At 39.4% G+C, this 26760-nt stretch overlaps 2 protein-coding genes across 2 annotated transcripts; one reads left to right on the forward strand and one right to left on the reverse strand.

The window, feature by feature from the left end:
* Positions 1–583: 583 nt before the first annotated feature.
* tsku (tsukushi small leucine rich proteoglycan homolog (Xenopus laevis)) lies at positions 584–9635 on the forward strand. The gene is made up of 3 exons (XM_069668543.1): positions 584–800; positions 5799–6108; positions 7046–9635. The coding sequence occupies exons 2-3, from the start codon at positions 5800–5802 to the stop codon at positions 7784–7786; spliced, it is 1050 nt and encodes a 349-aa protein (XP_069524644.1). The 5' UTR covers positions 584–800; position 5799; the 3' UTR covers positions 7787–9635.
* Positions 9636–18312: 8677 nt separating this feature from the next.
* mmp13b (matrix metallopeptidase 13b) lies at positions 18313–21197 on the reverse strand. The gene is made up of 11 exons (XM_069668379.1): positions 21096–21197; positions 20820–20930; positions 20400–20527; positions 20160–20308; positions 19870–19995; positions 19612–19767; positions 19339–19459; positions 19035–19168; positions 18775–18934; positions 18533–18636; positions 18313–18413 (listed from the first exon to the last, which is right to left on the reverse strand). Exons 1-11 carry the CDS (start codon positions 21186–21188, stop codon positions 18313–18315), a joined length of 1383 nt encoding a protein of 460 aa, XP_069524480.1. The 5' UTR covers positions 21189–21197.
* Between the last annotated feature and the right edge of the window lie 5563 nt (positions 21198–26760).

Consider the following 26760-nt stretch of genomic DNA (forward strand, 5'->3'; position numbering starts at 1 on the left):
CGCATCGACAAACAGTGTCAGAAACTGAGATGGCAGACTGAGACCGGAAATACACGTGTGGGCCTTCAAAAATAAAAGCGTAGCAAAAGTCCAAGAAAACAAGACAGGATTATGTTCTCACATTGCCTGTAGCCAACTGAAAACCTTAATGTGACATTTTTAAAAACTGTTTAGGTGCAAAATATGTAAAACCTAATACAAATAGCCTACTGTAGCCCAATGAAAGTAAGAAAGGTTTAATGTACCTTTGTGATGTTGTATTGTTTCTTATAAGTTGTATTTATTTTGCAAGGTTATTCTAATTAGCAGCTTAATTAATTAATTCCATGCCTTGACCTGCTTGACATCAAACACACCATAGCAACGGTTGCCAAGGCAAGAAAATAGAAAATCAAACTAACATGAAAAAAGTTACAAAATGTTTTTTAATGAGCTGTATTAAATGCAGTTTTTGCAAAAAGACATAGACATGAAAACATAAACAGATAATTAAAACTCATGTAGGGCATTTTATTTTGGAAAGCCTCGACAGGAAGTGCTCGTATTTGTACGTTGGCGAGCTTGGCAGTGGTTAAGGAGCCGAAGGACTTTCTGGGATGGGATGACGAGTGTGTCCCAGTTTTTTCTGGGTATGACAGTTTATTGTGGCGGGTCAGACTCACGGAGCGACCCACAGAGCTCATGTGGACCAGCGGACAGAAGAACCAGTCTAACACAGGAGCGCCGCGGGGGTCTGAAAAATGGGAGCGGTGAAGTGAAAAACGGCCAAAAAGCGGAGAGTCTGGATGTAAAGCACCAAAGTAAGTTACTTGGAACACAAACTGTTGAGAAAAGTAGGCTACTAACATGCTAACAGATGGACAGTTTTTTTATTTTTCTAATCCTTCGTTGTCGGTCAGAAAATGTGTGTTAAATGTTCGTCTAAGAGCAGTGGAGTTTCGGACACAGAAACGCAGCAGACAAACGGACCTCAGTGGTCAGATCAGATTTCACGTATTCCTCTGCGTTTCAGCAACCGCCCCTGTTGTCCCGGCTGAACTGACCAGACTCCTGTGTGTTGCTATCGCAATTTATTCAGACAGAGAAACAAACTTTATGCAGTGTGCAACCTCTTGTGTATGATGCGCGTAGAGGTGACATGTGGAGATGTGATTGACAACTCAAAGGGGCGGGGTTGACACTGAAGGTATCAGTAACGGGAATTGGAATCCACATGTGTTGATTGTTTTAGATAATATATCCGAAAAGGCTCCGGTAAAGTCCTCAGTTCTCCGGGGTTTGCCACGTACAGCTGTAAGAAATCTGATCTGCAGAGGTGCCCATGCAGTGAGAGTATACCCGCCTACTGAGTGAACGTCCCGGGACATGGTGGTGATTCACTGTGGTTGTGCAGACAGGCCAGGTACACATTTATCACATATGGTCAGAGTTTAATGATATAGGAAGGGGGCAATGCTGTAGACAGATTGCTAAAAAAGCTTGTGAGCCAAAAGCTAAGTAAGGTTCTGTGAGGATAGATGTTCGAATAGAGACAGATGCTGAAGAAGTTTGTTGCTGAGATTAAAGCTCTTGTTTTTTGTCGATCTTGGCGACCCCTGTGGACAAAGCAGTACGTCTTATCACTTGTTCTTCCATGTTTTCTCACAAAAAAATCTTATCCCTCTTCCTTCTAACAGTCAAACGTATCAGCCACCGTCAATCTTTCCCATGGAAAAAGTTAATCAAAGGCTGTTTCGGCAGCATGCTGTTAATCGCTTTGTCTGACGCCAACCCATGGCAGAGTATAACAGACATTAAAAAATACTCCATCTTGTGGCTGATAGTCTCGTTTGATTTTGTGGGTCATTTAGATGCATCAGTATTTAATTTCAATATGTTACATTTCCAGCTACAAACTCATCACAGGAGCTTTAACAGCAAAATATACTTAGGTTTTGGTTAAAGTGCTGTTTATGCACTAGAATGGTCCTATTCATCATTCATCATTTATTTGATTATTGGTTGTTTACTATCTAAGCATTTTTGCGCCTTAGCTTGTGGAAGTAAAACTATATCCATATAGCCTGCTGTATGGTAGTTTACTCTAAGAAGATGTATCATATGTATAGGCCCATCAAATGTTTTTTTTCAAAACTGAATCAACAAAAGAAAAGCTTAAGTGTTCAATACATTTACTGGAGGAAAAGGAAAAATATTCTCCTCTGAAATGTAGTCATGTACAATGTGTTGACATAAGTTGTTTGGGCTGAGATCAGATCGAGGAAATATCAGAGATGAGACATTGGGCCAATCTGAAACACAACATATAAGTTTATGCTCCTTTGTGCCAAAGGTCAGCCTATTACATCAGAACGTCTCACGAAAAAAGTAGTAATTATATTCAGATCATGCAGCAAGCTGCAGCCTGAGTGAATCTGTCATCACTTTTATTCTGAAGTGCTGTCTCCTTTGCCTTTGCCAAAATACACTTGGATCAGAATCTCTGATTTTGAATTTATTTAATTACCTTAACTGTAGGCGTCCCATTGCCGCCTGATTATTTTAAAACACATAAACACCACAGATTTAATTTAAACACCCTGCCTCCTCCTTAGTGCCATCGATAATTTGGCTTAAAAGGATTAGTGTGGCACCATTCTCCTAATAACACACTTTCAACGTTCACCTTGAAGATTAAATTAAGAGAGAAGTCTCAATGACTTAAGGAGTGCATCAGAGTGCTGGAGGATACTGAACCGATTGAGGGCTGGATGATGGATACAAATAAATATGTTGAATAGGAGACTGCTTTAAATATGCAGATCCTTATTTTTTGCCTTCATATAGAAACACAAAAGCAGCTTTTTTCATTAATTTGACTTAAGATAGGCTAAGTGCATTGCTTTAGGGGCAGTAATAGTGGTGCCTTTCTATTGGCCTTTGACACAATTAATCATTGTGTTTACACTGATAACACTGTACTGCAATTGGATTATCACAGTAACAGAACTTGGCAAGGTGGATGAATTAAAGTTCAGTTGAATTTGTGCTCTGAAAAGTAACCCCCGCTGTATACATTAGCACTGAGAGGAAACATTAATAAACAACAAATGGCTGATGATCCTCAGAGGACAGCAGAGGTTGTTGTGCTGCTTTCCCAGGATAAAAGGTGCGAAAAGACCTCTGAAAGTGAGAAGGTGTCGGGGCGTGATTTCACAGGCCTTCACCAATTGTCCACTCAGGGGGTTCATTGCTCTAACTGCCGTTGCCTTTGGGTAATTGCAGTAGTTAGAATGTGTGTGATTTGAAGGCAGTGGCAGCAGCAGTTTGCTGTTAGCTGAGATTTATTGGTGAGAGGTCGAGAGGAACACCTGGTGCAGAGAGTTCACGATCCTCGCTGAAGCAACAGATGGAGCAAAGGATGCAGGGAAGAAAGGAGGGACGGGTCAATGTGGCTACAAAAGCACACAGAGGTGATGAGCTGCTGGAGACCACTGTGGTAGACGTAAAAAGAGGTATGAGCACTTAGTTTTACTGGCAGTTTCCCATGTTTAGTCTGAGTTTGGTGTCTCTGTGGTTTCCCACCAAGGCATACACCTTTAGGCCTGTTGTTTGCTCGAGGTGAAACAAAACCTCTAATTGCAGAGATGTGAAGAAGGGTCATATTATCATTATTTATGGCAGCTAATGAAGTGTTGTTACACAGAAAATAAGAGTTACCATTGAAACTCTAAGTTGATTTCTAAAACACTATACGCTAAATTACATCATGCTACAATACTTAAAATAACCCAGAGACTTTATTCAAGTTTCCCCTCCCTTCTTTTATGTGTGGTTCCTTCAATGGGTGAACTTCTTAGCTTTTGAAGAGCTCAGCCAGAAGAAATCTTGTTAAATGTTGTTCAGTGAGTGAAAGATTTGTGTACTCAGCTTAATTTGTAAACCATAAAACTCACCCATTCCTGTTTGGTCAAAACCTGCAGCTGGAGGGGCTTTATAGGCCTTCGTTCAGAACACTCACACATGCACGCGGTCAGGAAAACATACTCGTCACAACCTCAGTTGTTTTCTTCATGACGAGTGTCCATGAGTGTACTTGAAAGGCGTTTCAAACTAATTTATTAGTATTATTAATATGGAAGTTATGCAGATAAAATGAAACGGTACACTAAAATCATTCATGTAATTGATACACTCAGTCATTATCAGAGGTACAAGCAGTAGTTAGGGAGTTCAGAGGTCAAACAAAATGAACATTGCACAGAGGTGAATAGCTTTGTCTCAGTAGACTTTGAGCCATTGTAATCAGCCTGCATTATTGACCCACAAGTGCCTTGTTGCCACGTAACTTCAGCCTGTTATATAAGCCTAGATGAATAATCCAAACCCTTGTTAGATATTCCTGATTACAGCCGTAACCGGAGTCCCTCAGTACGTCTTTACTATATGCCCTTAAAAGACTATTAGGATATAATATTAAAATCACTTTATGGATCAGAGACCCTTTCATTTTTTTCATGAAAAATATCATTTTAAATGTAAATTTTGACCCAAAGTTCTCACAGTAATGTGCTGTTTATTAGGTTCATGCATTATTATGTAATGGAATAAATGTCATTGAAAATATGACAAAAGAAAGTGGGACCACTATAAGGTTGTTTCAAGTGACAGCCCAGTTGATAATTGCAGGTTGGTTAGAGATTGACTTAAGGTTTTAGGCTGTAATTGAATTTGATTTAATGCTGTAAAACTCTGGCTGTGCCTTTAACAAGTGCTCTGCTGTGTCATGCCTGGGCCACTTGACTGTGACTGTTCATTTTCTACCTGTTACACAACACTTAACCTCTGTCCAATTTTCACGTTTAAATGTGTTTGTGTGTGTGTGTGTGTGTGTGTGTGTGTACACATTGCTTAAGTTCAACTGAGTGAGCTCTATTCAGCTCTCATTTTCTCATCTCAGTAACATAAAGAGGGACAACAGCAACAGCTGAAAAAAGGTATGATAGGTTTTTCTCTGCCTTTATGAATAAAAAATATTTTTGTTGGGGATTTTATGGAAGGTTTCATTCGCACATTATAGATTTCTTTAGATGGTGTTTTACTTGTTTACTGCCCCACATTTTTAATGTGCAGGCTTTGTATTTTTATTTTTTTTTCCTTTTTTCTGTTATTTGTTTTGAAGGTTTTTTCCTTCAGCTTTTATTTGAGAAGCAGGACATTATTGGACTGCATGGCAGTATTATTTTAAGAATGTGAACTTTTTGAAGTGTTTTCTTTTATTTGTCTTAACACACAAAGCTCAGACGTTGTGCTCAAGAAGTGGTTGCATCTCATGTTTCCTACTTTTAATATGGAACAGAGATATTTTAAGGGCCGTGATTTACGATACACTCAAATGTTCAATTTTGCAACCATGCTTACTCTTGTGAGTAAACTAAGAAAGTGCAAATGAAGTCTTTGATCAAAGAAATCAGGTCACACCCCTTGGGAAGCCATAAGGGAAGGAAATGGGGGCTACTCAAGTTGCATGAATAAAAGCTTAAAGTCTTTTCACAAAACTAAACAAACAGTGAAGATGGCGTTCAAACAGGCAGAGTTCCTCTAAGTTCTGAAACCACAAACAAGGTGTTCTTTGAACTAGTGCAGACTGTATTCCAACCTGATCTTCTGATTTAGGATGTACTTTTTCCCAGGTGGTGATTTTAGCTGGAAAGCTAATTTGACCATGATGAAAGGAATGAAAGGACAGTTGACTTCAATGGAAGTAGCAGGTTATACATGTTTCAAAAGTAAATTATGAATCTGCTTTCTCTCCAAAGCATGATGGCATTATTCCCGTGGCTTGGCCTATTGATGCTGGCCTCCGCCCAGTCGAGCATGGTGAAGAACTGCCACCCCGGCTGCCACTGTGAGGTGGAAAGCTTTGGCCTGTTCGACAGCTTCAGCCTGACCAGGGTGGACTGCCGAGGGTTGGCACCCAGCACCACCATGCCGATCCCCATCCCGCTGGACACTGCCCACCTAGATCTGTCCTCCAATTCCATGGGTCCGCTTAGTGACACCATGTTATCTGGACCTGGCTACACCACCCTCATTAGCTTGGACTTAAGCAGCAACCATATAACAAAGGTGGGTGGTTGGAGGAACTAAATGTGGTGGTGTTATGATGCTATGTTATCTATGAATGAAAGAGTCACACATTTTGACTCATACAAATGATGATTTGTTATCATTAATACATGCCCATTCCTAAGTAAGTACACTCAGAGGTTTTGCTGCTAAAGTGTAAAATGTATACACATTTTGTGGCTACTTTAAGGTAATGTTAGCTGACTTAGATAGAAAATTGTGCAACCAACATTACGTAGCTCCAGCATGTTTTTATTGTGCTGGTTTACTCTATGTGCTTTAATTAACAGCAATTTTTAGCTTTACCAAGCAGCTAATTTAAACTGACAAAGCTGCACACCCCTTAATAAAACTACTATTTAGCAGCCAAAGAGCCAGATATTTCACTCAGTCGTTGGTGGAGACCAAACCAGAGGTAAAAGAGAGTGCAACTGGATGTCATCTGTCAGGTGTCTAGAAACACGACTCCATCATCTAACTATGATGTTGTTCCTTTACTTCTAATTTACGGACTGTTCACCAGCAAATTTGCCACAATTTACATACATTTAAAAAAAGTGGTACACATTTGCTGCCCTCAAGTGGTCAAACAATCTGTTATTCCATGTTTTACAGAGTCTGCTTTACTTGTTATTGTCATTTTACAGATTTGCATTTGCTATTTTATCATAGAAAATGATTTAACCATAACTTACACCTTGAAATGTCAAGCAGCTTTTTTAGTATTCAAACACACAGCTCCACAGCTAGATGTGTATATTCCTCAGAGTGCAGGATGGGTCACAAGAAATATTTAAAAGGTTTAAGTAATAAAGTGAGGATGTTTTATGCTAGTATAGAGATGTGTTAAATTTAATTGTATATTTTTTTGTTAATGTTTTATTATTCAACTGTATTTTTCTCTTAGTTCACTTCTTCCTTGTCTTTGCATTTTCAGGTAAGCGCCAATGCTTTGTCGAAGCTGCGTTACCTGGAGACTCTGGATCTGAGCCACAACCACCTGGACAGCCTCTCTCCAAGCTGCTTCTCTGGCCTCCCGCTGGCTGAAGTTGACCTCAGCCACAACAGCTTCCAAGGGTTCGACATGGATGTGTTCACTACTAAAGTTAATGGTGAACCTGTTAGCGTGGATCTGTCACATAACCAGCTTGTGTCAGTCTCAGCGAATTCTCATGGAAGAGTTTTACACATTCAAAGCTTAAATCTGTCAGCAAACCGGCTGTTGAGTGTACCAAGGCTGGCGGGACTTCCCCTGAGGTACCTCAATCTGGATGGTAACCCCATCACCAACATTAAGGAGGGAGCATTTACTCAGTTGAAAGATCTGGTTTATTTGTCCATCAGTGGTCTAAATGAGCTTGAGGAAATCGAGCCGTACAGCTTTAAGGACCTTCAGAGCCTGCAAGTTCTGGATCTCTCAAATAACCCTAAGCTCAAGACTTTGAGCCCTGCGGTTTTTAGCGGACTAGACTCCCTGCAAGAGCTCAATTTGTCCGGTTCTGGTGTGGCCACTTTGCCAAATAACATGCTGACCCACCTGCCCAGTATTAAGAGTATTACAATGGGACGAAACATCCAATGCTGGAGGACCCAGAAACAGGGACAGTTCCACCGGCAGCTGGGTCAGATCCAACACAACGAGGTGCTGAACTGTAATGTGGAGGGCGTTGTGTTGTAACACTGTGCCTGTGCAAATGGACCACTCCTTATAAAGGCCAGTATACTTCGCCAGAAGTGCTTGTTGGATGATCGAGTAGCTTCATATAACCCCTCCGCCCACACCTTTCCTCAGAATTGGATGGCTGAGTGTGACCATTTCTAAAACATTTGAATATCGGCGGTCCAACATTCACACCCACTTTTTCCATTTTCATCAGCCGTATTTCATTTTTTGTCAAAGATACATCTGTAACTTTTCATGTAAAACAAGGGTGCAACACCAAGGGAAAATTAATTAAAACAACACTTTCCCCCTCAGTATGACGACCGGCTTTTCCCTCCGCCTTCGAGTGCAGTGATTTAAAGAACTATAAATACATTTTACAGTGGCTAGACAACACATATGGCCTGGTTCTGATCCCAGCCTTACAATCCTGATGCCACAGATGTGCCTTATCTGCTTTCATATGCAAAACACAATTTTTCATACCCTCATCACCCTATTATCTTTGTTCCAATGTGAAACTGGAATCTGTCTTAAAGGTTTACTGTTGCCATCTTGACACATATATCATTAATTTTGAAACAATTCCTAACACACAACCTGCAGCGTTTTACATAGCGCAGAACATTTTTTTTCATCTTAACATCTCGCCTTAAGTGGGTAGAGAACCTCTCATCAATCCGTAACTTTAAGTAACGTTTTCAGGTTATGTGCTTAATTTAAAGTGGGACCATATTGAGAATTATTTGCACTTGTTTCAGTCGAGGTATTTTTCTTTTTTAACGATGCACTTAAACATGGCCTTAATGTCATCCAGTGTAATACAAAACCTTCTATGCATTGTTTGTAAAAACAACGCTGAAGAACATTTTTATGACTGTTGACCACTAATGTTTTTCATTTGACTTTGAATGTGATGCTTTATTGAAATGATTATCAAGATGATTCGACATTATTCTGGGGGTTCTGAGGGTTGAAACAAAATAAATAAATGATACCACTCTTATATATGTTTGCTCAATATGAAGCTACAGCTGGTTAGTTTAGGTAGTAAATAGAGCTGAAATGGGGCTTCCTAAAAGCACAGTATTTCACTCGGATGGGTGTAGTTTGTCCAATACAACCAAGATTAAAGACATTAGTTATCGCTTGTACTAATGAGGGGGGTTTTTTAACCTTTAAACAGAACCAGGGTAGCTGTTTACCCCTGTTTCCAAGCGGCAGCTGGCTGTAGCTTTATATCTACCATAGATATGAGAGCGGTATCAATCCTTTGATCTAACTCTTGGTAAGAAAGCTAATACACGTATTTCACAACAAAATTTTATCACTCAGTTTATCTGACATTTTGGTGCACAGCCTTTGACACGGTGCTCACTAATCTGGGTTTTGTTTGTTTTTATAACATTATACAACAGGAGTAAACAAGCGGCGGCCATGTTGACCGTGAGTTTATTTTGACCTGCTGTCAAATCTCTCTCCAGTTGAGCAAGACTCTTTTCAAAACAAATGTTCCCAATGAAGTATGACAACTTTACATATTTGCTACTGAATTCAGTGTGGATATCTGTTTATGTTTGAACACCGAGCTGCACTGTGCTCTTGTGTGTAACCTAATCTTGGCATTCCTGTGGTATTTCTATTGACCTGAGAATAGGCCTCAATACTGCGTAATAGGGTTTTTAATTACAGCAATTTGGAAAGTCTTGGGGTCTTCAGTGCTTAAAGTAAATCCATCTTTTCAGCTGGTTAATTGAAAGTCAGATGAGCCCTGCCTTGTTGTAAAGTTTATATTTGTATGTATGTAACTATATTGTATATAAATTTATATATATATGAATCTTATGTGTAATAAATGGACTATTCTCACACTCGTGGTCTGAATCATTGCTGTCTCATGGTCTGTGTGACGCAAATCCTAAATAGTTAGGTGTGTCAGCGAAGTGGCATAAACACATATTAAAAATAAAATCACATCCCAGGAAAGATTGTGTCACTGTCGACACTGTATTTATCATTTTGCGAGAGATCCTGTTTTTAAAGCAGTGTGTGATTTGTTTCTATGAACAGGACTGACTCATAACAGGGTGTGTCTCCTACAGGACAAGAGAAAAGCTTTGATTTAAGTGGTTTACCCTCACAGCACTACTTCACTTTTTTAACTCTGCAACATGTGTGTAGAGCAACTTTTGCTTTATTTACTTGCAATTATCTGGATACACAGACACATACACACACTTGTGGTCTTGGATGATCCTTAAAAAACCCCTGAAGTGGGCAGAAATGCTAGAGTTTGGCAGAAAACTATGCTACACAGGGCTGGTAACCTGCCAAGGAGGACAAGGAAGGAGACGGGTAGAGAAAGGGGAAAGAGGGAGATAAAGCTGGGTGTCAGTCATGGCAGCTTAGAGATCTTCTATGTGTGGCAAGAAGTGTTTGTCCTGTTAGACAGAGAAAACATTCACATTATGCCCTCCTTTCTGTGACACATCTTTTAAACTCACCCAGACAGCCAGGAACAGCCAACATAAGACTGACTAAACCAAGGGGTTTTCACAGACTGCATCATGGTTGTACATGCTAGAATAGAGAGCATCTTTGGTAGATCTTAAAACAAACAAAAGCCCCCCAAGTTTACTTATATTTGTGCCTATTTCTGCCTGTGTATGTGAAAGCACCTCTTTACTCCTTAAGCTGCCCTCGGTGGATTGACCTCATTACAGAAAACACTTCCAGATGTTTTTTTTCTTCTTTTTTGTCCCTGTCCTGAAGCGCTGATATGCTGAGACCGAAGGAACCGACCATCCATCAGAAACTGTCCCGGCTGCATCCAGAAGCACATGCAGATAAAAGCACTTTACAAAACTGTGAAATTGCAAATATATTCGGGGAATGCAGGACTACAGCAAATCAGGTTACAGATCAATAGCAGGCAACATTTTCCCCTTTGGTGCCAAGGTTGTTGCTCCTCATGTCTGAACATAAAGTCCAGTTTGAGTTATGACTTATGTTTAAAGTGAAATGACATGTTGAAGAAATTTAGTGGTATCATAAAGATACACTGACAGACGGTCAGCTGCCTAACAATGTCCCTCTGTCTGGTCTGGAACATGCACACATGTGTTGAGAAGCAGCACAAATGCATTGGTGTGCAAACTCCATGATATATTACAGACCAGCTGGCAGAAAAAGGGATGCTCTGTACATGTACATCAAATGCTCTGTGTAGAGAGAGTACACGATGTAACATGCTTTAGAAAGGCACCTCTAACCATGTTTTACAGCCAGTGGAGGTGAGAAAGTTTCAGAGTTGTAATCAATGTGGAACCTGACAGAAAAGTTTCTGTTTGACACTGGAAACAAACCTTGCTGAAGGTCACCCAAATAGTCACAGTGACATGGATTTTTTTTACCTAAGTAATTATGCAGACAGAAATTTGATTTCCATTAAAAGTACGGACGTGTTTATGTATCCACTGAAAACTGACCGTGTTAAAACCATAAACTGTATAAATAATGGATGTAGCCTTTGTGACATCCCCATTGGTTTCACAACTGCATATGAAGCCTTGAGTTCAGTTACGGGCCCCCCGCCATGTTGGTTTTCAGGAGCGAGAGGTTACCATATTTGGACGAGAGGGTCGCGCTGCAGAGGAGCGAGGGGGCCGCCAACGCCAAGTTATCAAGCTTAACAGTCTACACCCGTGGCTAATTCATTAGCTGGTGAATGAGCTAGTTTACCCTTGTTTTTTACACAGACTGAGATTCTATATGGCTGACCAAGTTGCTTATTTATCAGATTAAGAAACTAAGAGGGCTTGTGGAATGTAGTAGACTAGCCGCTCGCTGCATACGATTGTACTATAATTCCACCCACTAAATAGACAGTGGCTTGCTGTGTGTCATAAACCAGCTGAGGTGACACCTAGAGAGCCAGCAGTATCCACCTGTCACTCAAAGTGATCAAAGCCCTAATTATCCAAAACATATTGGTATAATTAAATGGGGTGAGTTATATAAAAAGTCACCTCCAGTAGATTTGTCATGAATAGAAAACATAGCTATAGAGACCCAAACCGTTTTTTGTGTCAGGCTGTAAACATGTTTATTTGGGCATTTTAATATGAGGCCTGGGTTCTTCGGCTTTGTGTAACCAGCCTCAAGTGGATACAATTGCACTTCCGCAATTTTCAACACTGAAGGAAGCTGCTTGGTTGAAACGTTATGTTTTATCTCCTCTTGATATCTAGTTTCTGTGGTTTGAAGTAATACTACCGCCCACGCAGGCTTCCTTCTCTAAATAACTGCCTGGCTTCTACAGAGAGTCAGTAATGGTGAAAACAGGAGACCTTTTTCAGGTTGCTCTGTGTGGATAAAGTTCAAACTATGTCAATAGAGAACTTGACAGAGTGAGCCGTATTTTCACTGAGCTGAGGCATATCTTATACACACAAGTTTGTGGTTTAATGGTGACCAAATAAACAGCAGTTCACTATTATGCGAGTCTGAACAAGATTCAACAAGATTAATTCCTCCCTGCAACTTAAAAAGTGACAGTATACCTGCTTTTCTTGTTCTTTATTTGTCTTTAGAGCACCAGGACAACAAAAAGAGGAAACCATAATTAATCGTATTTTTGAAAACAACTCAATCTCGGCATGCTGTTTGCGTCGTGGTGCTTTGGGACACGTGAGTGAAGAAATCAGAAGGTAATCACTTGCTTCCCTGCAGTGGTCTGGCACCGAGATGCAATTACTTCAAAGCAGAGGGAAGCTTTGAACTGTTTATAATTAATTCGGGCAAGCAGAACCAGGGTGTCTTTATTAAGTACTCAGTTCTTGCTTGAACAACTATCAAACAAATGTAATTTGACCTTCCATGATAGATCCTCTGGAGGATCAAGCTATCCAAGCAGCTAATTCACTTTGCTTCAACAATGAGCCCGCAGTGCTCCAAACAGTGCAAGGTTTTACTTTTCATTCCCGCAGGAGGCTGTGAAACTCAAGAATCTTTGTATAATCAACTTTCTAAATCTTTTGTTTGTTTTTATCTTTGGAATAATCTATTCTGTGTTTCCATAGGGGTTGATATAATGTTTTATATCAGTGATATTGATATAATGATGCTCTGAATGCCCTCTAACCTGTCGTGCTTCTGTGACAATAGACACCAAGGCACTGTGTCAGCGTACTGCAGCTCGGCACAGAGGTTTTGTTTTTCAGACAAACAAAAGATCAACTCTTGTTCCACTCCACAAAGATTTGCTTGTTTTTCTTGGAGCCACTACAGCAGAGTTTGTACCACTGTATTGCATTTGTGCATTTAATAAATCTTACAAACAATTTCATATGCAACACATGAATTAAGTTTTTACGGTTGTGTTTCAGTTTTAAGCACATGCCTGAATATGACGTCTATGTAGAGAACACAGATGAAAGCAGGAAAAAAAAATTCTGCTAAACAAGAAACCATATTTTTTCTTTGTTTTAAGTGGTCGGAATCTGAAAAGGATTGGAAAGCACTGTTTATAAAAAAATGTTGCTCAGGTTTTAAAAAGGAAAAACTAAATTCAGCAAAAACCCTCCTTTCCTGTAAGACTAAACATCTCTTCAGTGTGACCACAACATTTCACAGGCTGCACCATGACTCAGCATGTGCAGGAGCTGCACAGTAGCGGTTTTATTAAGCTGATTCTTGTACTTTGCTAAAAGAGGTGCTTACACTGAAGTGAGGACAGTTCCATCAGCTGTTTTCAAGTCTGCGTTTGACATCTGTTCCCTCTGTGGAAATTGAGGTCATGGTCTGTAAAGGGAAGAAAGAACGTTTGTTTGCTGGTGTGTTCACATTACAAAAATATCCTGACATGTTAAAATGACACGTCCGTCCTGAGACAGAGTCAAATTCAGAAGTTTTTCATAGGTGTTTGTGGTTGCATTGTGCACATTCACATCAACCAAGTGATGCTATAATATGGCTAACTTAGTGTAAGGTAGAAGACTTTGTAAAAATGCAAATATCATTAATATTCAGGTGACTGTTAAAAATATATTTTTTATTTTTACTTAACTTATCATTGTGTAAAATATTTTATTAATCAAACAGTTTCCGGTCATCTTTTTAAAAAAATCTACAATATGTGACATGAAGAGCTACAACCAGGACCATAGGGGAAACAGTTCCCTGCTTAGCACACAAAATGAAAGTTTGTAACTGACGTACTGTAATAACAGTCTTTTTAACTTTAAAGTGATCATCTCAAAGATTTTCATTTAAATAAATGTCTGTTTAGTCACTTTCTGTCACCGAATGAGGGTACATAATGGTGATTGAGCCTATGGCCCACTGATGAAAGCCTTTGCATTTGCAGTATCACGGACTGGTGTCTGGTGCGACTTTCGCTGAAAAAATCACAAGCAGCGCCCAGTAAGTGACACGGTTGGTCTGTCAGAGAGGGTTGGCAGAGCTAAGCTGCTGCTTTTCCCGTCTCTGCAAGTGTTGCGAGTAAACAGTAATCTACTATGGCTTAACAAGAAAGAAAAGATCAATGACTACAGATACAACTTCAAAAATAAGTGAAAATCTAAAGAAAAAGAAACAAATTCGACGCTCAGATGAAGGCAAACAGTTTAAAAAGGAAAGCGACCGTCAGCGAGGAAAATCGACTGGAGGACGTCATACATGCAACACTACTGTCTGGATATCTGGGAAGTGTGCTCCCACAATTACCGTTTGTTGCCATAGGTGTTGCCAAAGAGAACGAAACCTAGATTCTCGATATTACAACTTTAAACATTATTTTAAAAGGAATATTCCCATTGAGATACAAAATCTCATTCACAAGGAAGTCCAGGCCAAGACAGAAGCAGAAAAAGTTTCTCATAAAAAACAAAGGACAGACTATGACCAGCAGGAATAACTTAAGATAATGCATTAACAGCGTTCAGCAACAAGACATGTGCATTCACTGGTCAAATTACCTTTAATCCTGTTTTTATAATCTTCCATCCTCATAAAATACTCAATTTAAGGTGACTATGTAGCTCAGACCAAGATGAGCTAGCAAAAACATTAAAAGCACTTGAAGTTGTTTTCACCAAACGTTTGGCTCACTCCTCAGATACTCCTGTATCTGCCCCTGGGTCATATCTGGTCAGATTTATCTACTTATGGGTCATCCCAGGCCACAGCACGACTTTCTCCACATTCCAGCATCTATGTAGGAGGAAGAAATAGACTGCGGCGAACCGCTGCTTGCTTTGTAAACAATATAACTTTATGTAGCTATATATTTTTCTTTTCTATTCAGGAAAGAGGAAGAACAACAACAGGCAGACAAGACTAGAAGGAAAACAATACACAAAAGGCAACAGAATATAAACATAGCGAGACAGATACACACAGAGGGATGACGTTAATATCAACTCTACACACACTATTAAAGCCACATTCATCAGCACTGTTCAAATGAAGTTTAACAAGACCCTAATTCACCCAGTGGACCTGCACTCTGACATACCTTTGTAAAGTGCGAACATGCATGTCAGTTTAACATTAATATCCTTATTTACTGCTTAAATGTTACCTTTAAATGTTTTAAAACATATGAATCAAAGTTGTTTTCTAATGAAGATTTCTTTCTGAGTGACCTTTCACACCCAGAGTAATCAGCTCACAGTTGGAGTAGCGGGAGTCTTGCATCACCCTTCTCATATTGTTGGTCTGAGGAGGGAGTTTCCCAGAGGAAAAGGGATATATCCTGAGACCGCTGCCCTCTCTGCCATTCTCCTCCATCTGGTTTCCATCAGGAGCTGCTGGGCTGGACTGTGTCAAAGTGAACTCAGTGGATGCCACATTTTGCACTACATTTGCTATTTTTAATTGTACTTATTTAATTGTCTCTATTCTTTCTCTATATATTCATTTAACTCTACAGAGAGCTACAGTGCTTAGAAGGACTATTTAATTGGGCAACACCTTTTTTTCAATGGAAATAAAAAAAAAAAGGCATATGACTTTTAAAGATGTGAAAAAAGAGGAAGAATAACAGGTGGATACAAACAGTATTGTTAATGTTTTAGCTTCAGGGAACTCTTTCCTGTCTTGAAACACTTACATTAACCTGGATAATCTTGAATTAATAACCCCAGCATCACTTTACAAGTAACCAATGATGAGATATTAAAATCCAGGGTTGGTCTTTTCATTTGCCCTCAGTCCAAATCCTTGATGCCGCCTTTTCAATGAGCTGGAAGAGTTGGATATGGTAATGACTTTTGACTGGGGCAGGAACAAGGATAGGTGCCCAACTGTGATAGGAATGAAATAAACAGAGGAGACAAAGACCAAAGAAGACAAAGTGACCCTCTGACTGAAATTAACATTTATTAGAGAAAGCTTGAAACGTGAGCACATCTGTATTTTACTGTGAGTGCTTCTTCTATCTTTGAACAACTGGATTGGATTTGTCAGGCCACAAGCATGCATCTGTAAAAAGCATGAGCATGAAGGTAAAGTTACAGAGAAGGAAAAGCATTCTGGACCATTTTCAGCAGGAGTCAGCTGTAACAGTATCAGTTGTTATTAAGCCTCCTTGGGCCTGTGTTGTTTGCTGAACACAAAGAGCTCGCTTGTTTAAATGTTTCCTTTGTCATTTCTCTTCCCTCTTTTTGCTCTACTCTCTGATAAATAACAATTCTTTTAAAACACATGGACCCTCATGTGGCAGACAAAAGTGCTTGTATCGTTTTTGACACTTTACATGATAATCTTAATTTAATTTTAAAAGGGTAATTTAAAGGCGTTTGAGGCTTTGAGCATCAGCGGTGAATACACAGGATTTGTGAGCCGCTGACGCAGTGTGCACCACGCAATACCTCGGAAATGAGCAAATTAGGTGACTGCTTGACTGCACTGTAATTACATCCACATGATTGGGCCTGTGGATTATGCTGCTTGGCTCAAGCTACACTGTTTCCCAAACTTCAGTTAGAGATGCCTTACTGACCTTCAGAGCTGCTCACAAAGAATTCTTCATTTTCATAAAACATCTCAAGTATTCCTAAACTTTCTGTACAGATAGTTGCTATTAGATTGTTGCAGTGCGCTGTAGAATAAAGATACTGGGTGTAATGGCCCTTTATTAATACAAACAGTGGTTATTATGTTCTATATGTGGTTTGGTCAGATCCAATTTGGCCAGAGCCAAAGATTTTCCTCAACATTTGTTGTGCTAATGACGCGCACTCTGCCTTTTTTCATTCTCAGGAGTGGATTATGACACTTATAGTGGTATAGAAACATGACACCTCTCTTGACAAAATCTTGTAAATTACTTACATTTTCTAGATCTCACTTAAGAACTGCCAGGACTCCAGTGAGGCACGGCCTTTACATACTCAAACAGTTGATAGGAGTGCTCTCTAGTGGATAAGGTAGGATATTACATGTGCTCAGTAATACAGTAGGAGTACTATACAGTGACTCACTCTGTTGCCCTATATGTATAATTTAGTGAATCATTTTTGTAAAGCTTAAAATAAAACCATTGTGTCAGGAGTTTGTTTAATATTAATGTAATGAATAAATAATCACTCCCCGAAAGGTGCTCAGTACAACACTGGTCTATAAAATGTATTTTTCATGCCATTCCAAGCCAATAACCCCCTGCAAGGTTACATCACCTTATAGTTTGCATAATGGAATTATTACAAATACTTTTTATACAGTCTTGAATAAACCTAATGGAAAACTCACTCAAGGATTTAGTTGCGCTGAAGTTTATTGCACCTGCGAATGTTTGTAGCCATGCTGCTTTTTAATGGCAGCAAAGTTCAGCTGCTTTGAGGTTATTTAAATTATAACAAAGAGCAGAGACAACTTGTCCTGATCAAAGACCACACTGGCTGCCTCAGTTTGAGTACAGTTTATTTAAAAAAAAATCTTTGGCACACTCAGTATGCAAAATGATATTTGAGCAAAGTGTGGTTGGCACTGTCGAGATTAATACTTTAAATTTATCTTTTATGTTGCAACTCCCTGAAATTTACAAAATGGGACATTATCAACTCCAAACTGTTTTTATTTCTTTATTGTGATTCACAGAGCTTAGAAAAATCTAAGCACAAAAACATCAAACACATCATACAATCTTTGTTGAACCACTAAAGTAGTGAAACAAGTGGTCAAATAATGAGTGCACAGAACAGTCAAGCCAACCGTAACAAGAAACTTAACCTGCAAAGCATCTTGCTGTCCACAGTGAAACTTGTAGTACAAATATAGAGATGTAAAATAAATAGCAATAATCCAATGGAATGTATTTTTCTGAGGAATTTTCCAGCATTCTGTGTCTGACAAATGATATGACGTTCAGGTGTCCAGCACTAGTAAAAATAAACTCTACCATCGATCAACTCTACCCTCCATGTCTCCATTTCACTGCTCATTTAATGAGTTTCTTCTTCCTGTTTCATTTTCTACATGATTGTGGTTTTTTTGTTTAACGGTGAAGAAGCCATCGTTCAAAGACGCAGACCACCTCATCAGCAGTTGAAAATGGAGTTGGTTCTCATGATGCGCATGACCTTTCTTGAGGAGTAACTGTACTCGTACTGCACATGTTCATGGAAGAAATATAAGAATCCTGAAAGACAACAGAGAGGGACGACAGTTAGGGAAAATATGGTGGGAGTGCTGGGGGAAAATGTCCTTCTTTTGTATGCTATTACTTTTCTGAAAATGTGCAATAGAAGTTGATAATACCATAGTAATGAGCAACAGCGTCGACCTCATCATCCATCCCTGGAAAATCTTCCTCAATGGATCGTGGGTAGCCACTGTCCATGGTGCCTGTTGCTTCATCGTAGCTATGGGTAACAAATAAAAACAGTGTTGATGAAATACAGAAATAAATGTAGCAAGACTGGATCAGTCAGTTCTCAAAAAATAATTTGTTCTGTGCAGAATTTAAGACATGATGCACAGTATTACTCATCACCACACACCTCCAATAGTCCTCCTCAGTGAACAGTAGAGTTTTTCCAGTGTCTTTAATGTTCACGGCTGCGTCTATCTTCCTTATTTTCTTAGGAAGTCCAAGTTTGTGTATGTACTTTGGGTAACCCTCTACAAGGTTATATCCATTCAAAGCCCACATCCGGATCCCTGTGGAAACACAGAGCAGAGTGTTGGTCGATATGTAATGGATCTAGTATTTTAGAAATAATCAAAAAATATAATTTCAATATAAGTATTCATAACGCACCACTAAATATGATGACAACATCCTTCTCTGAGTTCTCGTATGCTGCGTCTATCTTGTTGGGGATGGAGGGCCACGTGGACTTGATCAGAATCTGCTCAGGCTCTGGCATCTGAGGATGGAGACGCCAGTAGAATCTGCAACATAGCACAATACTTTTAACAGAATATAGCAGATTAAAATTATCTATAAAATGCAAATCTTAAAACTCAACTCTTCCTCAAACACTCTGTAGTTGCGAGGTTTAGCCCGCTAAGTTGGATAATGGATTACCATCTTTTTAAGTAGCATCATGGTTCTACTGTACCTGTCTTTGAAGATGATGGTTTCCCCTCTGAGCTCTGTTACAGCATCAAAAGATAGCATGGGGTCACACTTGTTTGGTGCATCTGGCTTTGGCTTCACTTTCCTGTGGTTCGGGTTTGGGCCTGTTGAAGATCTGGAATTAATACACTGCTCACATAATATTTCCATGAAAACATAATACCAGTCTCACATGATTAAAACCATAGCCTCAAGTACAATTTGACTTTTGCATTTAAGTGGTTGAGTTTATAATTAGTTTGAGATGTTTTCCTACCATAGAGAGCCTGAATGCCTTCAATGTCATCCTCAGCCAGTGGGTAGCCTGTAGCGTAGGAGTAGACAGGATACATCAGGGCCCCCGCGTCTGAGGAATGGGACATGCCGAGGGCGTGGCCCAACTCATGGGCCGCTACTATATACAAGTTGTAAGCTGTAGAGTAAAGAAACTCAATCAAAATATTGTTCAAACAGGCCTTACGTGTGTATAAGTGTCAGTGATAAAGATTTTGTGACATTTATGCACATCTCTTACCTGATGAATCTTTGCTCCAGTGTTCATCCTCATCAAAGTGAGTATCTCCTCCGATGCCTTGGCCGGGTGGGTACGCATGAGCGAGCAGCCCATCAGGCCCATCAAAAGGGTTATAGTCTCCATGCTCTAATGAATGAAGATAAAGTTAATCTTTTAAATGTGTTGAGCAGAATAGGCACGATTATAACATTGATTCTTTAGAGGCCAAAAAGCTGCAGTGTAGAAAATCCAACATCAGGAATTTTTTAGTTTTCATTGAAAAAATACATTTACATCATACATTTTTGTACCTTTTGAGCCAAAACTGATCATGATGTCAGCGTTGCCAGTGTGCAGCTTCTTAAAGGTCAGTGGGGTGACATCAGCCCAAACGTTCAGCGCATTGCGGATGGCTTTGTCTACATCAGGCTTCTTCAGATCAGGTGTGTAATTTAATATCCTGAAACATTGGAAGGATAGAAGAGTTTATTACTATTAAATAAACATTCATTCATGTTACGTTATATTCACAGTATCATGTTTATGCGTACCTAAAGGTGACATTGTTATTTTGCCATTTAAGATGTCTTGGGAAGTGGTTGTACTCCCCAATGTCTGGCACGCCACATCTGGCCTGCTTCATCAGCTCCACAGTGTTGTCATCCAGATTCCCCGTCACCTTCAGAGGGAGAAGAGGTGGAAAGAAAGTATGTTACTCCACCTTTTCTGAACAGCTCAAAGAAGTACATTCCCAGAGACTCTACATGTAGACTGTAGCAGTCAGGGATCAAACCGACAACCTTCTGATTGGGAGACAACCGACTCTACCTCTGAACAACAACACTTGTAGAAAGGAGACAATAGCCAAAAGGAAACTATCCAAACTGAGCTATCAAATTCAACAATCTAAAAAAACACGTGCTCCGTCACACTACCAGTAGGTTTAATTACTGCTTTCCAGAGTTGGTCACCTTGAGTTTGAAGAATCTCTGCATCTCCTCAATCTTTGTCTTAAAGGCTCCTGATGGACTCCGTCTACCTTGGAAACCAACTGGAAGGCCATAGAAGCGGCGCAGGTACTTCTGTTTATTGAAAGAGAACAAAATCTGAACGACATTCATGAAGTTATGAAACAACATGTGTGGATTAGTCCATTCTATGTCTGTGAGTCTTTTTCCATTTAATATGACAAAAAAAAAAAGCCACTTCAAACATTACATTTCAGAATAAGAGACCTGAGATCTTACCTCTGCTAAAAGCTTGTTGTCTTTGTCCCTGGACGAGAGAGGCAGAGCACAGGAGTGAGGGACCAGCGCCAGCAGCAGCAGCAAAGCTATCATTGTTGTTGTCTCCGTTCAAACCACTCATTGGGGTCAAGAAGCTCTGCTTGGTATTTATAGAGTTTTAGGTCCACTTTTTTTCAAAGGATCCTAGTGATTCATGTAAAAGCACCTAGCCACTTCCTCCTCTGTCTGTTAAGAATGTGCTTGTATCTGTAAAACTAGTAAGTGTGGTTTGAGTGTACTCCTTTGAACCCATCTAAAGTGCTTTGGGAAAGCATTTTACAAATAACCATGACTTAAGGGGTTTATTGGAATTTTCTATAATAAAAACATATTATATAAAAGAAAAGTAACGCTGCTGTCCATTGTTGTTGAGATTAAATGAGAGAGATAAAAAGGAATCGAAGCGGATTAACAAAGTCACATCATTAGTTGTTATCTATACATCTCCTTAATGTTTTTATTATTTTTGTTATTATAATTGTTATAATTAGGCTGTATACGAAATAAGAAAAGAAAAAAAAAATCCCTCTTAGAAGTAGGGAAATGTGGTACGTCTTTCATGCTTCTGCTGGTCTCATGATAGTCATTCAGTGTCTTGTTTTAGGATAAGTGACTAACAATAAAGAAAGAGATGAGGAAAACATGCAATTTAAGTGTAAAACATGTGATTTAAATGTCACCTTGCAACACATCTGTTTGTTTTAAATGTCATACTGACAAACAATTAGTTGGTTTGATGTTAACAGATGTTCTGCGCGTGTTCTGTCTGCTAATTGGTTGCTTCCTGATTTAGGTATTTCCCAAAGTTGAGTCAGAGTCAGCAGAGTTACACAAAACATGAATTACAAAATATTACGCGAAAATAATACAAGTGTTCTCAATGATGAGGAAACTGTAATTTGCAGGAGGTTTGATCACAGTACAGAAACCCTGATGACCAGCATGCTTCATTCTGGATAATCAAACAGCACACAGTTTACATACATGGAACCACAAAGACAGCAAAACACAAGAGAGAAGAGCTGGACCCTGTTATATCATAAATAGAACACTTACAGTGTTCCGTTTGCTTCTGATTGAAATATCTCAACAACTATCAGATAGATTGTCATGGAATTTGATAAAGACATGTATGGTACCCAGAAGATGAATCCAACTGCTTTTGTTGATCCCCTGTTTTTACCTCTAGCCTACCAACCACATGAAGTAGACACTTCAGCTTAATGAAATATCAAAATTATTGGATGTCGCTCTGAAATTACACGTCTGGTTAGCCTTTATTTACGATTTCTGTCTCCACTATATTTCTTAACCGATAACATTAAGGTATCATACAGTTGTTACATTTGTATGAGTTTTTTATAAAAAAAATTCCATTCCATTCTTAATTCTTTGAGAGCTCAAAAAAAAGATGTATTTCCAAAAGTCACTGAAAAAGTACCAACCAAAGAAAATCAGTTGCTTTCAGCTTGTTGAAATAAAGCCCGATAAATTGGTTTGAACTGAAGTCCCTCCTCTGACAGGCAAATAGCCTATTATAGTTGTTGTCATTGAACCTGGTGCAGCCAATGAGATTTCAGGAGGGGCCCATGCCACCCCAGAGCCACCCCTGGAAATGCCCCTGTGCCCAGATGATCAGGATTAATCATCTGGGCATGATAGATGAATCACTTGCTAAACATCAGCTTGTTAGTATTGCCACATGAGTATGTTGGCATGCCGACGTTCAAAGTCAAAGTACTGCTTTGGCTAAAGCCTCACCGAGCTGCTAATGTGACTGGAGACAGACTGGTTACGCTAGGATAAAAGGCTCATATAAAGGTGAGAGGAAATAGATTGGGGGGCTGCATCTGGACTGATTTTTACAATTAGATTATTACCCGAAACTTAAAAAAGTTATAGGTTTATGTTAATTTGATAGTAAGGTTTTGGCAAGTTTAAGTCTCTATTCTGTTTGACATTGCAGCGATGATCTAAATTATATAGGAGCAATAGAAAATTACAATGCCAAAGAAAACCCTGGACTCCCTGGAGTCAGGAAAAGACATACTGCCTATTACTGCTAAACTACCTCAGTCGAAGCAACTGAGGTGAGTTAATTGAACATTTTGAAACTTTAGACACTTTATATTAAATCATTCACATACTGCCATTATTTGCATTGTGATAAATTCATATCAAAGCACTAAACTGCTAAAATTAGCATTCAAAAAATTCCATCCAACTTTAATTGCCACAATGAGAACAATTAGGAGATGTCACAGTTCCAGCCATTATAACATACGTCTGAAGAGTGATAAGCAAAAAGTGCAAAAACTGAAGAGTAATTAAAAAAAGTCATGTTCATCTGCGTCCCATTAGAGCCATCATGTGTGATGTGCAACAAACATTGTGGCAAAAAACACTTCAGCTCCAAATATTTTTGGAGTAACGTCATTGTTTAGACGGTGGTTAAAAGAGCACCCCTGACTCATGCCAGGGGAAGTTAGCAACTAAGGGGATTTTTACTGTTATTTTAAAGTGTCACAGACAAACAGACACACACCACCTGGAAACATACACACTGATCTGTATTGTGACCTAAAGGCTGCCTTTAAATACATTTCCTGAACTGACTTCTGAAAAGTCCAGCTGTATGACCTATGTTGCAAGGGCGAGGGTGGGATGTTGGATGAAAAATTCAAAAACAAATATTGCCTGATGGCGTAGTCACAGGAAAACTCATGTTGTCCTCAGGCTCAGATTGTAAGGGTCAGCTTTATGTTACACAACATTTATAAACCTCCACTTTGTAAGGATAATCTAATAAATCTTAGTTTGAACCAACCGGTGTTTGTTGCAAGAGGCAGCTTGTAACCTTTTTGCATTTCCCTGTACTGCATTTTCAGATCAGTTTGAGGATTTGATACTTAACACTTTAACTTTAACTCTACTTTTACTGTGACTGTTTGAATTTTCTTGAGGACTTAAAGAACAAAATATGAACTCTTAAATTAAATATACAAGGTGCCCCTCTCTGTCACTGATAGGTCTCTTTCAATCAGGACAGACAAGTATACAGATTGTTTATTAAAACAGTTGACATGGTAATGGGACTTGACAGAAGGTCTTTGGCACTCTGACTCTATGGGGAGATTTCGCAATCAAAGGAGCGGCAGCAGGATAAATCCCCCATGGAGTCCTGACACTAGCGGTGGTGGCTGATGAAGACTGGATGGCTGATGTTTCTGCGACGACAGTGCAGTGATGGGGAGGTGAAGGGGTGCACGTAACGTCAGCATAAAGGCAGACAAAGAATCATATTTAAAAAGAGAGCAGGAAAATGATGATAGATGAGACCCAGCCTCAGACAATAGCTGTGTCTCAATTCGGGGGCTGCATCCTTTGCTGAGTCATTCGTAGCCTATAAAGGCCTCTAAGGCCGATCTGAAATGAGACGGTCTGGTCTACGGAGGAGTTTGCATCCCGCCCTTATCCTTGCGTCACCAAATGCGGCTCCTGATGCCTAACAACAGGTAGCTAGTAGGCTAACTAGCAATCATAACTTACCTCACGTATCTGAACCCATTATTTTAAAGATAATTTGTTTCAAGGCCCTTAGTATTTTTAACATTTGTATTGCTTGGTATTAGATTGAGTTGAAACCAAAAACTTTTACATTTAAAGTGTATTCCTCGGCTGGTAAAGAGTCTCCCATCTCGTTTTAATTGGTGCGCAATGAATCTTGGGATAAAGAAGGACGCATTTGTCAGCCACATCTGAAGGAGCCTTCGAAATGAGACAGCCTTCGACGCGCCGCTGAGACACAATCAGCCTTCAAATATGACCTTCGAAGGATGCAGATCTTCTGATTGGGACACAGCTAACAACAGCAGGGAATATATATGTGAGTATGCGTGAGAGGGATGAATGAGAAATGATCTACGACCGTGAATGCAAATATGAACTCATGCTTGAGCTTCATTTAATCTTTATATTCAGATTATATTTAAAGACAGACATTTAAGAGACTAAATAAAATATAATGAAAAAAATTTAAGTTGATATGTGTAGACGTGTATGTGTGAATGTTGGTGTGTAAGTTCTTCATACCACCAATATATGTTGATTATTAGCTGGTACTCCATTAAAAATTGCCAACAAATAAACATGAAAGATAGAAAAGATAGAGTTGCTACTTGAAATACAAAGTCTTTTCCACAATCTCACATCTGGTCCCTCATCATCCTGCAGAATCTGTTGCTGACAAAGCAGGGAAGAGGTTGAAGCCAATTTGCCTCATGCCATTCAAAGGCTTTAGTTGCATGACTATGTTTCTTGGTGGTTTGTTGCCTTAATGCCTTTCGAGACCCTGTTGCCAATGATAAAGTACATTCAAACGGTAAATTTGATCCTTGAACGTTTGCACGTTGCACAGTTTTGCTAGGGCTGCACAGGAATGAGGTGTGATAAAATCAACCACTTCCCAGCTGTGTCAGTTTTGTGTTTAGTGTATTCCATGTTCTTGACATTATTTAGTTTACTTTTGTTCTGCATTTCATTTGTATTTCATGGTTTAGGCTTTTCCTGTTTTACTTTGACACCTTGTCTCTTGTGATATCCACTTCCTGCCTTTGTTTCCCGCTTGTTTGAGTATGTGCCCTGCCCTTAATGTTTTCACCTGCCCCTTGATTGTCTCACCTGTGTCTGATTAGCCTCACCTCCTAACTTTGTTAAGTCTCTGTGCTCCCCTGTCGCATTGTCAGTTCGTCATTGTCTTTTGTCCTGAATGTTTCTCAATGTTACCAGTGTCCTTGCTTCTCATGGCTCCTAGTGTTTTTTGACAAGCTGTTCTTTTCCTGTGAATTATTTGTTACCTGCTTTGTTGGACCGTTTTTGGCAGTTGGATTTTGTTTGCCTGTACCCTTTGGACATTTAGCCTTTGTTAGTTGCATTTTAGTTTTTTTTTTTGTTTAATAAATACCATTGTCTGCACCTGGGTCCTTTACCTTTTTATTTTACCACAACCATGACAATAAATATTCTTGTGTTGAGACCAAGTCCTTGCGAATCATGAACTGGAAGCTGTTGCTTCATTCAGTGAGTTTTGTGATTGGTCATTATTGAGACAGAGCTTCTGTGTTTATTACAGAATTACATCTGTGTTTATCTTGATTGTGATGAGCAATTTTAATTATTTTCTAACATGTTAGCCATCAACTTCGAATGTGAACTTGGAGACTAATTACAACTTTAACAAGCTTTATTTTTCCTCCTGCTTTTGCACAATAGTTGCATATGAACATATTTTCTGAGCAAGACATCCAGCAGAGACCAAGCTATGTCAATACTAAGTTGCTGTGCTATTTTGCTGTTAGGGAAAGGTCTGTGGTGAGGCAGAAAAAGCATAAACCTTTTAACCATAATGCCCAGGTTGACAAAGTGTATCAATACACTTTTAACAGTCTGAGGAAAAAATAATCCCACTACAGAGTTTAACTCTAATGTCATAGCTCGCAAAAGTATGGATCCCTTATTGTAAATGTCATGGAAGTGACCATGGCCGGGGAGCCACAATATGGGCCTTTGGTAAAGAGAGGATTAAGATTAAACAGCTGCCGATGATACGGTACATTGAAACAGTAAT

This window comes from Semicossyphus pulcher, unplaced genomic scaffold (genome assembly GCF_022749685.1).
Source record: "Semicossyphus pulcher isolate SPU_LCO1_2020_fin unplaced genomic scaffold, fSemPul1.0.p SCAF_19, whole genome shotgun sequence".
In the NCBI taxonomy this organism is placed as follows: Eukaryota; Metazoa; Chordata; class Actinopteri; order Labriformes; family Labridae; genus Semicossyphus; species Semicossyphus pulcher.